Genomic DNA, 17175 nt, shown 5'->3' on the forward strand with positions numbered 1-17175 from the left:
TTTTGGTATTTCTCTTCTAGATGAAGTAAAGAAGATCTTAGACAAGTTTTATAAGAGGAAAGAAATTCAGAAACTGGGTGCTGATTATGGACTTGATGGTAAGTCTAATCATACTTTCATAGTAAAGTTTTCTTCTTAGGGTACAGCTTTGTCAATATTGTGTGGGACCTTGTGTGGCGTGTACATAATGTGGTCTGGAGACATGTCCCTGACCTTTCCTTCTGCCTTGGGAGGAAACTGGCAAGGCTTACTTTGTGAGCCAGATTACATGGCAGAGAGGGGTCTTCATTGCCAGAATTGTTGTAGACCTGGGGGAGGGTAAACAAAAGTGGAAATTGTCACTCCACCCCAACAATTTAGTTAGGTACCTACAAAAATAGGCACAAAAAATCCTTATTATTTAAATACTGATGAAACATTTCAGTGCTCTGCCCTTTCCCAATATTGGTGAATTTGGTGTCATAAAAACTCCAAAACTGCCTGTCAGAAGTTTTATATTAAGAAATGGAGTCTTAGGGATTCTTCACTGTTATTTCCTGATCTCTGGAAAAACTAAATTCGACATGTCACTATGGTGTATTTCTGAGAAAATGCAATCCCTTTAAGTTGAATGAATCTAAAATATATATTTAAAAATATTTCTTCCAGCACCTTGCCTCTTTCTAACACATAACTCTTACTTCAATGCAGAAAAACAAGAATGCTCTCAAGTTTATTATGAAAATCATTTTAAAATGACACTTTGATGAGTTTAGTGTGGTGTGTATATGTTTTTTAATGCAAAATGAAATGAAAATTAAACTCTTACCTATTTTCACACTATGTTTTCTATAGCTCGTCTCTTCCATCAAGCTTTCATAAGCTTTAGAAATTATATTATACAGTCTCATTCCTTGGATGTGGACATTCACATTGTTTTGAACGACATTTGCTTCAGTGCAGGCAAGTGTTTAAAGTTTTTTTTAATTCTGTTGAACATACTTTCTCTTTCTTCCTGTACTTCATGTTTACTTCTCTAGGCAGGACTCACTTGTTTTATGTTGGGCCCAAGTAACATCCTTTGTAAGTAATCCCTTACTTTGATACGAGACCTTTCTAGGTCCTTCTGTTTTTGTATTACGTCCCTGAGGTGGTTATTAAATCATCCATATGTCTTGGACCAGAGAAAGACTGGATCCTTGATCTATCATCATCTGCTCTCCACCCTGTGTTTAACATAGGCCACTGTGAAATGAGCTCTCACACAAGGTGGAATTAGCACATAGTGGATTCAATCTCTTTCCTCCACTGTCTTTTTTCTCCCTCATATCAGGATAAAGCTCTAGCTGCAAAAGAGAAGATAGTAGAACATCACTTTGTTCCCTCAGGCAGGTTGGGTTTGGTTGTATTTTTAACACGTTTGACTCAGATTTTCACTGAGGTACAACCTGGATACAAAGCAGAATGGGACATGGCCCCACCTTGACTCAGAGTTGTTAAGTTGTAGAGAATTCTTGCTGAGGAATTAATTCATTTTTGTGTTTGTCTTTCTGTAGTCTTTGTAGTTTAAAAAATGTTTGCACCTGTATTCTCTTCATGTAACAGACCTTCTCTCTAGTGTATATTTCTGGCATCTTTAATTTTAATTTAACTTTCACCTATGCAGATTTTTGCCTGTTTGCGTTAGAGGAGTAGATAATGGTGGTTGGCAGCCACTTTTTTTGTTTGTTTGTTTGTTAGTTTTCCTGGGAAATATAAGTGAAATTTGGAGGAAAAAGTAAGACAGAGCAGGATCCCAGAAAAGGATGGTCATCCTGCTCCAGGACTTTTCTGTTTATTCAGATGATGCGTCCCTAACTTAGTTCCTAAGAAAAAAGGTCTCACTAATTTCATTTGTAGTTGACATTTAGATTACACATGTTAATTTAGTGTTTTATTTTCCAGCTCATGTGGACGATCTGTTTCCATTTTTCTTGAGACATGCAAAACAGATATTCCCTGTATTGGAATGTAAGGATGATCTACGTAAAATCAGTGACTTAAGATTACCACCTCACTGGTTAGTTTCCTCATTTGTGGATTTGAAATTTTCAGTTTCTAATCTTGGGAGATAAGTGATCATTATTATTTTAATTATTATTATTATTTTGTATGTTGGGTGATAAATTGTAAGGAACCTGAGTTCTGGTGTTTTAGATAAACAGGCCAATAATTCTGGCAGGAATTTAACTGGTAGCTCCCTTTGATCATGATCAGGCTTGATTTCAGGCTTTATTAGGGCAGATCTAGAGCAGCCCTTAAAGTGTTGTCCTTTCTTCTAAGGTGTGGCCTTTCCGGTGTCTCAACTGAAAGCTTGGGATGCTAATGAGCTCTCTCCACTGTGATTGGAACTCCGACATCTCCTAACAGTTTGTGTCCTCTGAGACTTCCCACTCTCAAAACCTTAGCAAGCTGCTCTCTGCTAGGCCTTACCAAATCTCACCTTGCTCATTTTCAATCTCAACCTTGACCAAGGAGCCTTGGGGAACCCCCACACAGACTTCAGGGCTCCGTCCGCCTTGTATTCTCCCTTCTCTTCCATACTCTGCCCTTCACATTCCGGCTGCTTCAGCAGCTCTGAACCTCATCTCTACCTCCTCAGCTTAGTGGGACTGTCAGACTCTGCTTGGTTTCCATCTCCCTAGGTCCTACTGGGGTGAAGTAGGGCTCCTCTCAAGTGATCCCTTCTTTTGGGGGTTGCAGTCCTGCCCTGCCTATTATTGCCCAGTGCCCTCAAACAGTTGCCCATATATTTTGTCCAGTTTTATAGTTGTATATGGTGGAAGAAGTCTAGTACCAATTATTCCATCATGCCAGAAGCAGACACCTCAGTTACATTTTTACCTTGAGACTCTGAAGCTTGTGAGTATTTATTTATAGGGTCATATGTTTAGACCTGTGGGAATGATATGAACATATCTATAGAGCTGATTGCTGTCAAACTTATTTTACAAAACTTTTCTGAGATAATGAAATTTTTACAATGGGAAAATATCTAAGAAATTACTTTGCATTTCCATTTTTCTCTCCTTTAGTTAGTAAATGCTATTTTTGGAAATCAGTCACTATTTTCCTGTGAATATGAAACCCATTGTTAAATTTAGCTTTTCAAAGAAACTATCTTGTGAATGTTAAAAGGGTATTTCATTTGAAATTTTTTTGGGGTTGATATCTTTGCCAGAGTGGATTTGAGGTTAATGGGATTAAGCTGTTTCCCACTCATATTTTAGGTACCCAGAAGCCAGAGCTATACGGCGGAAGATAATATTCCATTCAGGACCCACAAACAGTGGAAAGACTTATCATGCAATCCAGAAATACTTGGCAGCAAAATCTGGAGTGTATTGTGGTCCATTAAAATTACTGGCACATGAGATCTTCGAAAAGAGTAATTCTGCTGTCAGTTTATTACTAAATATTTGATCTTTTTCCTTGTAATTTTCTGTTTTGGAGTGGAATGGAAGTGGGGAGAGTCATATGTAGTAATTTACTGTTAGCAAAGTTGCCATATTTCATTAAACCTAAGAAGCCATCAGTTGTGAGCTGCACCATTATTTTATGTTCAACTAAGAAAGAAAAAGATGCTGCCAATTAAACTTTGACATACCTTTAATTCTTAAGATGCATCCTAATTTCAGAGTACTTAAAATGTGAAAAAATATGTGCATTATAATGAACAAAATACAATATTATGGGATATTTCACATATGCAGAGAAGTATAGAGAGTAACGTGAATAACCTTGGACCCACTACTGACTCCATCAGATCCCAAAATTTTGCCATACTTAAAATCTTACTTTTTTAGGAAATGAAATATTATTGATATAGTTAAAAACTCCCTCTTCCTCCTCATAGTTAACCACTACTCTGTTATGATGTTTAATTTACTTTCTTTAGATCAGATCTCTGATGCTGTCCACTAGAACTAATGATAAAGACTGAAGCCACCTTTTCAAAAGTTAAAAGGACTGAATGGCCTGTGGTCTGAGGCATCATTTCACTAAATGGGCCATACTTTGGTCCATTGTTTCATTATGACTTTATAATGTGAGTTAGATTAACCAGTTTTGGTAGGTAATTTGTACTTGTGCATTCTCTTCTATTTAAAAAAAAAATAAATTTAGAGTAATTTGCATACATATTGTCCCTTTATCCATAAATGCTTAAGAATGTATTTTCTAAGAACAAGGATTTTCTTTTATATAACCACCGGATATTTATCAAAACTGGAAATTATATGATAGATACTGTTGTTTAATTCACAGTCCATATTCAAATTTTGCCGGTTGTCCAGTAAAGTTTCTTTTATCCCACCCTGGTCCAGGATTCCATCCAGGGTCTTGCATTGTATTTAATTGTCGTGTCTCTAGTTTCCATTAATCTGGGACAATTCCTCAGTCTTTCTTGGTCTTCCCTAGCCTTTACATTTTGGAAGACTAGAAGTTATTTTGTTGGAAAACTTCTCTTGAGTGTGAATATGTTTGATGTCTTTCTCATGATTAGACTGGAGCCACTAGGATTACCAACCATCCTGATTTGCATGAAACTTTTCAAAATCTATCACTGGAAAATCCTTTGTTCCGGGGAAGCCTTCAGTTCTCGGCAAACGAGGATAGCTGGTTACCCTGGTGTACCACAAAATTGATGTTGGTCCTTCTCAGGACATTCTTTCAAGAGGTCTTTACATTTTAAAATTTTATTTGTAATGTTCTTTTTTTTCCCTTAGCCATTTTTTGAAGATATAATTTGCTTGTCATACATTTAACTCATTTAAAGTGTTATAGTGTTCTTTGGGATTATAGAAGTAATTCATGTTCATTTTTATAAACTTACATAGTACAGAAATGTACTAAGTAAAAAGTGAAACCCCTGTGATTTCTCATGCTCCTCTTGTTACGTGAGGATTTTGCCAATTTGAGATGTTTCCAAGTTTATACAGGTTATGTAAGACCGTGGCTTTTATTTTGTTTTTTATAAAAAAAGAAAACATAGGGAATATTTTGTTTCAGCTGTTGAATAAATAAATCTGGTGGTAATGAAGAGAATATTAAACATTCAAAACTTCTTTTTGCTATTGTTTCAAGGTAGAAATAATTTTAAATTTCTTTTTTGTCATCTTAGGGTGTGCCATGTGACTTGGTGACAGGTGAAGAGCGTGTGACAGTGGATCCAGATGGGAAACAGGCTGCCCATGTCGCTTGCACTGTGGAGATGTGCAGTGTCACAACTCCTTGTATGTATACATTTAAAACTTTGTTTTAGTATTTTTTGTTGTAAAATATATCTATGTGAAATACTTTTTTTATTATGAAAAAGTTTTTTAAAATCACAAAAAGACAACAGTATAACAAACTGCTATACTAATACTACTAATACTACTACATGCATTCCCTTTTTCTAAGAATGAAAATGTCAACAGCAAGTTGAACTTTTCTTTGTACCATTCCTCAGTTCAATTCCTCTCCCCTCTTTTGAGCCTACTGCTATCAAGTATTTGGTGTGTACCTTTTCCTGTCTCTTTTTATATCGCTGATACATATTACCTATAATGCTATAGATTGTTGTGTTTTAAGGCATTTACGTGATCATCATATTGTATGTATTGTTTTACAACTTGCTTTTTTATTCCATACAACATGTTTTTAGATCTAGTCCTGTTGGTTCATGGGGATCAAGTTTATTCAATTAAACTATTACATAGATCTAGTCCTGTTGATACGTGGAATCAAGTTTATTCAGTTAAACTATTACACAGTATTCCATTTCATGACTAACATTATTCATTCCCCATTAAAGGATATTTAAGTTTTCAAGTTTTTTTTCACTATTATACACAGTGTTTTAGTGAACTTCTATTTAGATAGTTTTGAGAACATTTTAAATAAAAATTAACTTTTTCCTTATGTAAGTAAGCTTATTTTCATTATAGGAAAAAAAAAATATGAGCAAAAGAAGAAAACAAACATGTTAATCCCCCAGTTCCATCCATCTAGAATCAACAAAAGTTAACCCTGTGGTGTATATTTTCCAGAATTTTTCTGTATTTGTGTTCCTATTGTGTGTTCATACACTTATGTATGCTTTGTGGGTGTGTATATTAAATAAAATGGATCTTATATGTTAGTTGCCCCCCCCCCATTTTAGTAGTCTTAACTTCTTGAGTGGATGGATAGTTTTTAAAAAGTCAGTGTATTATAAAAGTAATGCATTATAAAAATTCAAATAGCACAGGTGTTTATAAATCAGAATTTCCTCTTCTGCCCTCTCTTTTCTAATCTTGTTTGTATATAACAAAATATGATAAGTAATTTTTAATTTGATGGTCTTTCAGTATTGAAAAAAACCTTCCTTTAATTTCCTAAATATCATTGTGGTATATTACATGGATTTTTGTTTTGTTTTGTTTTGTTTCCCCTCTTCTCAATTCCTTGGTATTTAGATAAGACAACAAAAATATAATTTACATAACTTTCAGAGAATAAAATCATGTGGTTGAAATTATAAAATCCTTTAAAATAGCAGTAGAAAATAAGGTGGGATACTACTTTTTTGCCATCATGATTAGCTTAAAACCCTAAGAATGAGCATAGCTGGAGCCCAAGGAATTACACGTTTTACTTCACTTCTTGATTCTGAGACCTGTTTGGTTTTCTGTGGTAGAGATGCTTCATTTACTGCAGGGCTTTCTGCTCCTTATTCCTGGAAGGCTAGATAATTTGCTTTCTTCTTTTCCTGATGTGTTATTAGGGAGATTCTGCCAGGCTGCCTCTGAGATTCAGAAAATAGGACAGATGAACTTCCTCAGTTTTGGAGGCAGTGCAGTATAGTGGTCAATCGCTTGGACTTTGGAGCTAGACAGCCTGGATTTAAATTTCATCTCTGTGCTTACTGTGTAACATTGGGCAAGTGACTTAATTTTTCCGGTCCTCAATTTATCTTCTATAAAAGGAGATAATGATAATATCTTCCTCATAGGGTTGAGAGAATTAAATGAGTTGCAATTGTAAAGCGCTTAGAACATGCCGCCCAGAAAAGGAGAATCAGATAAGTGTCGGCTGCTGCCATGATGATGATGGTGATGTTGGTGACAATGATGAAACCTTGAGTTTTGATGTTTTCATTTTTTGATATTATTTAAGCAGACTGTATTTCTCATGATTTTTTTTTTTTATTATTTTAAGATAAAGTAGCTGTGATTGATGAAATTCAAATGATTAAAGATCCAGCCAGAGGATGGGCCTGGACCAGAGCACTTTTAGGTTGGTGTTCTTAATGCTATAAAACCTCTACTTAGTGACATCTGCACTGAGATGCATTTATCTGCTTGGCATTGTCAAATAAAGCCAGGTAGATTCTCTCTCTCTCTCTCTCTCTCCTTTTAGCTTTTTATTTTGAAATACTTTCAAACTTACAGGACAGTTACAAAAATAATACAAACCCCATATAGAGAACTCCAGTATACTCCAACTCTTAAGATTTTGTCACATTTTTCATATCATTCTATTTATCTATCTATCTGTGTATTTTGTTTGTCTAGATAGTTATCAATCCATTTTCTGAACACTTGATTATAGGTTGTATACATCATGCTCCTTGAGCACTAACAGTGCCATGTACCTTTCCTAAGAACAAGGATATTCACTGTGTAACCACCTTAAATGCAGTTAATCAAGTTCACAAAATTTAACATTGATGTAAAACTTGTAGTCTATATTGGAGTTTTTTTGTATGTCCCAGTAATGTCCCATTGAGCCTTTTCTCCTCCCTTGTTAGATCCTGTCCAAGATCATGTATTGCATTTAATTGTCATTGTCTCTTCAGTTGTTCATTCATTCTTTTTTTTAATTGTGGGAGATCCTTTCTTTTGACACAAATCAAACAAAAAAACCATGACTGCTAAAATGTAAGTTTTTATTTTCTAAATATTATTTTAATAATGGGAAATCCATTTTTCATATTAAAAAATTAGTATGACCATGTAATTAAAATTAAAAATTTCAAATCTTGCCTTTTTATACAGCTACTATTAACATTTTGGTGTGCTTCACACTAGTCTTTTTTCCTTGTATATATGATGTTTTGTGTTTAGAGTTTTGTGTCGTTTTTCTAGATCTTTTGTTTCATAAACATTTTTCCATACCATATGTTAATATGATTCCATTATTCATGTTGAAGAGCTGTACCGTAATTTGTTACCATGGAGTTGAAAATCTTTTTCTTTTATTAATAATGCTGCAGTAAACATCTCTGTGGCCATAGTTTTTTATATTTTATATATATATATTATTTATTTATTTATTTATTTATTTATTTTTAAATTACTTCTTTAGGATAGGCTCCTGGAAGTAGAGTTCTTGAGGTCCGTGGACATGAATGAACATTCCTGCTGTTGATATTGGAGTGAATTTTTGATCAGCATGTTGTAGGGCAGGTGTTTTCAGATTTAAAAACAAATAGCTGAACTCTTTCTTCAAAGAGTATACATTGGAAGTCCTGGCTGGTTTCACTCCATAATAGACTTAAAACTTCGGCCAAAGCAATTTAAAATCCTCAAGATTTTTAAAGATGGGGATAATCTTTGCCCATTAGAAAGTTGTTGTTGTTCTGAGGTTTGAGTAAAAAAAGGTAATCTTTGGTAAAGTTGTAAAGCAATAGGTAAACAAATGTGAACTGTTTTTGCTTGTAATGTGTTGAATATTGAATTTTGATTGCTTTAAGATTAAAACAAAATCCTGATTTTGCATTTACAGGACTCTGTGCTGAAGAGATCCACTTGTGTGGAGAATCTGCTGCTATTGACCTGGTTACTGAGCTCATGTACACAACTGGGGAGGAAGTGGAGGTATTAGATTATATGCTTTGTTCTCAGGATAGCATATCACATAGTCCAGAAGACCTGGGCAGTGGCTTCCTAGGCACCAAATAGTGGCAAAACTATCTGAAAAGAACTAAAGAGAATTAAAAAGAAAGCTTAATTTCCTTGTGGTTGACTAGATATGTATGTTCAGTTGAACTGTATGTACTGAAGTTCTGATACACTCCCCAGGAGTGTAGTAGATTTCTCATCTTCTCTTAATGAAAGCATTTGGAGTTTGAGCAGATTTCTTTAGAATTAAATAAATCAGAACTGTTGGAAATTTGAGGCCCAGCAAAATGGCAAGTTAAAATTTGTGTTTTTCGAAGCCTTACATCTCAGATATTAGGAACTTTGATATACGTTAATTGCCATAGACAGATTCTGTCTCTTTTTAAAATTTCTAGAGTAGAACTACTGGTTTCTTTTTAATGATCCTGCTTTTTTTTTTTTTTCCCCCTTTTCCAGAGTTCTGTAATAAGATGAAGAAGTGTTTTTCAGTTAGTCCATTACTTTAGTTTTATGCTCAGCTTTCAGGGAAAGATAGGGAAGAAAGAGTGGAAGAAATTCCCGGTTCCAATCTAGTCTTCACTGTTATTAGGCAAATTATGGAAGGCTAGTATTAGACAAAACCTCAGACCACCTGTTTTCTTGAGCCCTGTCTGACTCTTTTCATAAAATGGAAGTAACAGTTAACAACCCTTCTGAACTTACAGAGCTGCCATGAAAATTGAATATATGTGAAAGTGCTTTAAAAATGTATGAAACACTGTAGAATATTTTATTAATTCAGAAATGTCAGTAGGAACTGATCATGACACAGTATCAAAATAAATGCTTTCTGTATTTTCCTTTGAAAAATATTGGTACTTGTCAGTTTTTAGCTACTCTTGGATTATTTCACAAGTTTTTCATTTATTGATTACTAGAAGTTGAGTTAGATGTGTGTTTTTACAATATCATGTCTTTATTGTAGGTTCAAAGCTATGAGAGGCTGACTCCTATCTCTGTGCTTGATCATGCACTAGACTCCTTAGATAACCTTCAACCTGGGGACTGCATCGTCTGTTTTAGCAAGAACGATATTTATTCAGTGAGTCGGCAGATTGAAATTCGGGGACTGGAATCAGCTGTTATATATGGCAGTCTCCCGCCTGGTAATTATTGACTGTCATACTAACAGGGCATGAAATATCTTCTTTTAACTGTTTATTTTAAGATATGTATAGAAAACCTAGTAAAAGATAATTTTAAGATATGTATAGAAAGCATAGTAAAAGATAATTAAGTTGATTGCTGTATCAGTAATTTGTTGTAAGTCATATAAAATAAATATTTTTCTAGTTCATCTTGGTTGGGAATAAAAGTGTTTTAGTTATTTATAGACTGTTATTTGCTGCTATTAGAAGACTATTTTAAGTGATGATTTTATGATTTCCTTACAGAAATCTCATTAATAACAGACTTTTTAATATCCTTCAAGTTATAATTCTGATATCTCTTAATAAATGTCCTCAGAAACAGTAAGACTAGTGTGGTAGGGGATTGTGATGCTACATAAAGGGATATTTAAAGGAGTGGAAATAACGAATTATTGGCTCTATTGAGGATGTTAAGAAATAAGTTTGTAAAAAAAAAAGAGTTTTATCCATAAAAATGGGAAGAGCAGGAGGCAAGGGTTTCTAAAAAAACATTGCATAATGTATTAAAAGACTGAGAACACTGCTATATCCTAAACTGTATTATACCTATTTTTATTTTAGGGACCAAACTTGCTCAGGCAAAGAAGTTTAATGATCCTGATGATCCATGCAAAATCCTGGTTGCTACAGATGCAATTGGCATGGGACTTAATTTGTAAGTAATTTGTTTTTAATAAGCACAAATATTCAGTGGGTTGGATGACTTTTTCCCCCCAATTTTCTAACTGGCATTAGAATGAGTGAACACTTTGGTTTAGGAGAATGGGTATTACAATAGACCTGAGGTTTATCTTGCTTATACACTGTTGAGGGAATAAAAAGAAAACATAATATAGCACTGTGATGTTTGAGCCCTTCCTTCCAGCACTGCTAACCTGTTATGTTATATACTTCATTTTCAGTTTCTCCATCAGTAGGTGTCTGAGTGCCTATTATGCATGTGGGGCAAGCCATTATTTCTAGGGATAACAATGTTACACCTAAATATTCCTGCCTGAGTAATCAAGGTGATTTATACCTTTATAGTTTATAGAACTATAGCCATTAATAGTAGAAAACTTTTTAAAGCAGTCTGAGGATACTTTATTTGGTTTATTTGTAAAAAAGTTATTTTTATAGCTTTATTGGGGTATAATTTACATACCCGTATGATTTACTCGTTGTAAGTTTGCAGTTTGATTTTTAGTAAATTTACACAGTTAAAAATATTATTTGAAAGAAGGAAAAGAGTAGCCAACGAACCTCTCCTTTATTTTTTACAGTGAACCAAATTACAAGTGTACCTAAACTAGAATCAGAGTAAGGATTTATGCGATGACCCAAGTAATCGAATTTTTTTGTGTGTGTATGTGTGGGTACAGCAGTCTGAGATCATTTTTATTTCTTTTTCAGGAGCATAAGAAGAATTATTTTTTACTCTCTTATAAAGCCCAGTATTAATGAAAAGGGAGAGAAAGAAATAGAACCCATCACCACCTCTCAAGCCCTGCAGATTGCTGGCAGAGCAGGTAGATTTAGCTCAAAATTTAAAGAAGGACTGGTTACCACAATGAATCGTGAAGACCTCAGTTTATTAAAGGAAATTTTGAATAGACCTGTGGATCCTATAAGGGTAAGGAGAACATGTTAATTCTCTTTATAGTACAGTCATTCCTTTCTTCACCCACCATTCAGACACCTGGAAACATAACCAAATGGAAAAAAAAAATGGTACCATGAAAATAATGTCAAGAAGCCCTTACCTTATTGCTGCTTTTTTAAAATGCATTTTAAATTGTGAACTTTAACACATATACATAACAGTGATAATTTCAAAGTTCAATTTAACAAGTAGTTAGCAAATTTCAAAGAATGTCATGGATCAGAGTTCCACAACTTCATTGCTGTTTTTTTAAAAAATAGATGTTTTATTTTTAAATACTTTCAAACTTACAGGACAGCTGCAGAAATTGTACAAACTCCATACAGAGAACTTCAGAAAACTCCAACCTCCCAGATATGCAGATCCACCAATTTTAACATTTTGCCGCATTTGCCGTGTCATTCTATCTTTCTTTCAATCCATCTGTCATTCTGTCTTTCTACTATCTGTCAATCCGTTTTCTGAACACTTGAGTGTAGGTTGTAGACATCATGCTCCTTGAACCTTAACACTGCCTTGTACATTTCTTAAGAACAAGGATATTCACTTATGTAACCACCTTAAGTGCAGTTATGTCAAGAAATTTAACATTGATATAAAGTATGCATTCTATATTCCAATTTTTTCATATGTCTTAATAATGTTCCTTTTAGCCTTTTCTCCTCCCTTATTAGAAACTGTCCAGGATCACATATTGCATTAATTGTCATTGTCTCTTTAATTGATCTTCTTTTTTTTTGATTGTGGGAACATGTATACAATATAAAACTTTCCTATCTCAACCACTCTGAAGCATACTATTCAGTGGGGATTAATCATATTCACAATGTTGCAGCACCCTTACCATTACTGAAATTTCACATCTCAAACAGAAATCCTATATCCATATGCATTAACTCCACATTCCCTCCTTCCCCTTTCCCCCTGCCTCTAGCAACATGTACTCTAATTTCTGTCTCTGTGAACTTGTATATTCTCTAATATTTTCTTTGTAGTGGGGCTTAAATTTAACATCCTAAATCTGTAACAATCTTGTTGCTTTCATACCAGCTTAACTTCAGCAGTATACACACACAATGTTCCTGTACACCCCACCTTATGTAGTTCTTGTCACCAGTTACATGTTTATACCTTATGAGTCCCAAATCACTGATTTATCATTACATTTTATGCATATGCCTTGTAGATCCTGTAGAGAGTAAATAGTGGAATTACAAATCAAAAATACAGTAGTAGTGGCATTTATATTTACCCATGTTGTTACCCTTACTGGAGATCTTTATTTCATCATGTGGTTTCCATCTATTGTCTACTGTCTTTTTCTTTCAGCCTGCAGAACTCTCTTTAGCATTTCTTTTAGGGCCACACTGATGGTGATAAGCTCCCTCAGCTTTTGTTTATCTGAGAATGTCATAATCTCTTCCTCATTTTTGAAAGACAGTTTTGCTGGGTATAGAATTGGTTGGCATCCCACTGCCTTCTTCTTTCCATGATTTTTGATGAGAAATCGACGCTAAATCTTATTGAAGGTTTTATGTGAATGTTGCTTCTCGCTTGCAGCTTTCAGAATTCTCTCTTTATCTTTGGCATTTGAGAGTTTGGTTATAATATGTCACTGCTTGGGTCTATCTGGATATATCCAGTTTGGAGTTCATCAAGCATCTTGGATGTGTATATTCACATCTTTTGTTAAATTTGGGTGTTTTCAGCCATTATTTTGTTGAATAGTCTCTCTACCTCTTTCTCTATTTCCTCTCCTTTTGGGACTCCCACAACGCCTATATTAGTATGCTTGATGGTGTCCCACAGGTTCCTCAGGCACTGTTCATTTTTCTTCTTTCTGCTCCTCAGACTGAATGATTTCAATAGTCTTATCGTCAGGTTTGCTAATTCTTTATTATGCCAGGTCCAATCTGCTATGGAAATGGAACCTCTCCAAGGAGTTAAAAACTATTACTGTGGTCTTCAGCTCTGTTTGGTTCCTTTTCATAATTTCTCTCTATTGATGTTCTCTTTGTGCTCATTTGCTGTCCTGAGTTCCTGTAATTCTTTGTCCGTGCTTTCCTTTTGCTCTTTGAGCATATTTAGGACCATTTTTTAGTCTTTGGTATGTCCCAGGGCTGGTCCTCATCATTGTTGGTTTCTAATGCTTTAATTTTCTTCATCTGGGCATTGCTTTCTGTTTCTTTGTATGTTTTGTAATCTTTTGTTGAAACCTGGACTTTGTGATATGTTAGTGTGTGATTGCTGGAATTTTGACTCTGGGGTGTCTATTCCTTAAGATTGTATCCAACTAGGGTTAATGACAAAGCTTTCCCTGAATGTCATGAGCTAACCAAAAAAACAAGCAAGAAAAGAAAACACCTTTCCCACACTTTGCAGGTTGACCTGTGGGAATGCTCTCCTTCAGAGTTTATCCATACAGTGAGTTTAGAGAGTAGCTCCAGGTCAAAGTGCAGGTGCCTCCCTGAGCCTTTGTCACATTTGTCTTATCTTGGGCATGTGTGTGTGGCCCTTGAAATTCCCCTTCTTACACAGATATGAATGTCCCCTTTTCCCTAGAAAACAGTTTACTCACAGTCCTGGGCACTGCACTGTATGTCACACAGACAGCACTCCCTTGCCTTAGACAGCTGTGACTTGACTGCTCTCGCAACAGCTTTCTCTAGGACAGCTCTGTGAACTGTCCTAAAGAAAGTTCACAAGACAAAAACTGGGGTGGCAAGCCTGCAATGAGTGTCCTGGTTCATTCCCTCTGGCTACCACCAGAGAGATTGGGCCAGACGTAGTTGTGCATGAGGGTTTTACTCTGCTCCCTTTGGAACCAGGAGCACACTGCGAGTGTAGGCCAGCTCTGTGCTGAGCCTGAGAGGGGATTGGGGGAGGGGCCAGCTAGGGCACCATGAAATCCTACCGCTTTTTTGTTTTGTTTTGTTTTGTTTTGTTTTGTTTTGTTTTAATCTTCATTTTATTGAGATATATTCACATACCACGCAGTCATACAAAACAAATCTCACTTTCGATTGTTCACAGAACCATTACGTAGTTGTACGTTCATCACCTAAATCAATCCCTGACACCTTCATTAGCACACACACAAAAATAAAAAGAATAATAATTAGAGTGAAAAAGAGCAATTGAAGTAAAAAAGAACACTGGGTACCTTTGTCTGTTTGTTTCCTTCCCCTATGTTTCTACTCATCCATCCATAAACTAGACAAAGTGGAGTGTGGTCCTTATGGCTTTCCCAATCCCATTGTCACCCCTCATAAGCTACATTTTTATACAATTGTCTTTGAGATTCATGGGTTCTGGGTTGTAGTTTGATAGTTTCAGGTATCCACCACCAGCTACCCCAATTCTTTAGAACCTAAAAAGGGTTGTCTAAAGTGTGCGTAAGAGTGCCCACCAGAGTGACCTCTCGGCTCCTTTTGGAATCTCTCTGCCACTGAAGCTTATTTCATTTCCTTTCACATCCCCCTTTTGGTCAAGAAGATGTTCTCCATCCCACGATGCCAGGTCTACATTCCTCCCCGGGAGTCGTATTCCACGTTGCCAGGGAGATTCACTCCCCTGGGTGTCTGATCCCACGTAGCGGGGAGGGCAGTGATTTCACCTTTCAAGTTGGCTTAGCCAGAGAGAGAGGGCCACATCTGAGCAACAAAGAGGCATTCAGGAGGAGACTCTTAGGCACAAATATAGGGAGGCCTAGCCTCTCCTTTGCAGCAACCATCTTCCCAAGGGTAAAACTTATGGTAGAGGGCTCAACCCATCAAACCACCAGTCCCCTATGTCTGTGGTCATGTTAGCAACCATCGAGGTGGGGTAGGCCAATAGCCCTGCATTCTCCACAGGCTCCTCAACGGGGCACTACATCTTTTTTCCCTTGTTTTCCTTTTTTTTTTTTTTTAACTTTCCCTTCTTTTTTAAATCAACTTTATGAAAAAAAAAGTTAAAAAGAAAACAAGCATACAATAAAAGAACATTTCAAAGAGACCATAACAAGGGAGTAAGAAAAAGACAACTAACCTAAGATAACTGCTTAACTTCCCACATGTTCCTACTTTACCCCAAGAAAGTTACCTAATATAGCAACATTTCTGTGAACTTGTTCCTACTATATCCGTCAGAAATTAACAGACCATAGTCATTCCTGGGCATCCCCAGAACGTTAAATAGCTTATCTGTTCTTCTTGGATTATTGTTCCCCCTTCCTTAATTGCTCTCTATTGCTAGTTCCCCTACATTCTACATTATAAACCATTTGTTTTACATTTTTCAAAGTTCACATTAGTGGTAGCATATAGTATTTCTCTTTTTGTGCCTGGCTTATTTCGCTCAGCATTATGTCTTCAAGGTTCATCCCTGTTGTCATATGTTTCACGAGATCGTTCCTTCTTACTGCCGTGTAGTATTCCATTGTGTGTATATACAACATTTTATTTATCCGCTCATCTGTTGAAGGACATTTGGGTTGTTTCCATCTCTTGGCAATTGTGAATAATGCTGCTATGAACATTGGCGTGCAGATATCTGTTCGTGTCACTGCTTTCCGAACTTCCGGGTATATACCGAGAAGTGCAATCGCTGGATCGAATGGTAACTCTATATCTAGTTTTCTAAGGAACTGCCAGACTGACTTCCAGAGTGGCTGAACCATTATACAGTCCCACCAACAATGAATAAGAGTTCCAATTTCTCCACATCCCCTCCAGCATTTGTAGTTTCCTGTTTGTTTAATGGCAGCCATTCTAATCGGTGTTAGATGGTATCTCATTGTGGTCTTAATTTGCATCTCTCTAATAGCTAGTGAAGCTGAACATTTTTTCATGTGTTTCTTGGCCATTTGTATTTCCTCTTCAGAGAACTGTCTTTTCATACCTTTTGCCCATTTTATAATTGGGCTGTCTGTACTATTGTCATTGAGTTGTAGGATTTCTTTATATATGCAAGATATCAGTCTTTTCTCAGATACATGGTTTCCAAAAATTTTTTCCCATTGACTTGGCTGCCTCCTTACCTTTTTGAGAAATTCCTTTGAGGTGCAGAAACTTCTAAGCTTGAGGAGTTCCCATTTATCTATTTTCTCTTTTGTTGCTTGTGCTTTGGGTGTAAAGTCTAGGAAGTGGCCGCCTAATACAAGGTCTTGAAGATGTTTTCCTACATTATCTTCTAGGAGTTTTATGGTACTTTCTTTTATATTGAGATCTTTGGTCCATTTTGAGTTAATTTTTGTGTAGGGGGTGAGGTAGGGGTCCTCTTTCATTCTTTTGGATATGGATATCCAACTCTCCCAGCCCCATTTGTTGAAAAGACCATTATGACTCAGTTCAGTGACTTTGGGGGCCTTATCAAAGATCAGTCGGCCATAGATCTGAGGGTCTATCTCCGAATTCTCAATTCGATTCCATTGATCTATATGTCTATCTTTGTGCCAGTACCATGCTGTTTTGGCAAC

At 35.9% G+C, this 17175-nt stretch overlaps 1 protein-coding gene across 1 annotated transcript in view; it reads left to right on the top strand.

The window, feature by feature from the left end:
- Positions 1-17175, top strand: part of SUPV3L1 (Suv3 like RNA helicase) — a 49464-nt gene that overhangs the window by 20433 nt on the left and 11856 nt on the right. Inside the window, exons 2-11 of the mRNA XM_037805116.1 lie at positions 21-98; positions 835-942; positions 1924-2038; positions 3249-3417; positions 5141-5252; positions 7201-7278; positions 8770-8861; positions 9850-10030; positions 10637-10730; positions 11468-11687. Coding sequence (XP_037661044.1) covers positions 21-98; positions 835-942; positions 1924-2038; positions 3249-3417; positions 5141-5252; positions 7201-7278; positions 8770-8861; positions 9850-10030; positions 10637-10730; positions 11468-11687 — 1247 coding nt within the window. The remainder of the gene's footprint in view (positions 1-20; positions 99-834; positions 943-1923; positions 2039-3248; positions 3418-5140; positions 5253-7200; positions 7279-8769; positions 8862-9849; positions 10031-10636; positions 10731-11467; positions 11688-17175) is intronic.

The sequence above is a fragment of the Choloepus didactylus genome, chromosome 15 (genome assembly GCF_015220235.1).
Source record: "Choloepus didactylus isolate mChoDid1 chromosome 15, mChoDid1.pri, whole genome shotgun sequence".
Classification (NCBI taxonomy): Eukaryota; Metazoa; Chordata; class Mammalia; order Pilosa; family Megalonychidae; genus Choloepus; species Choloepus didactylus.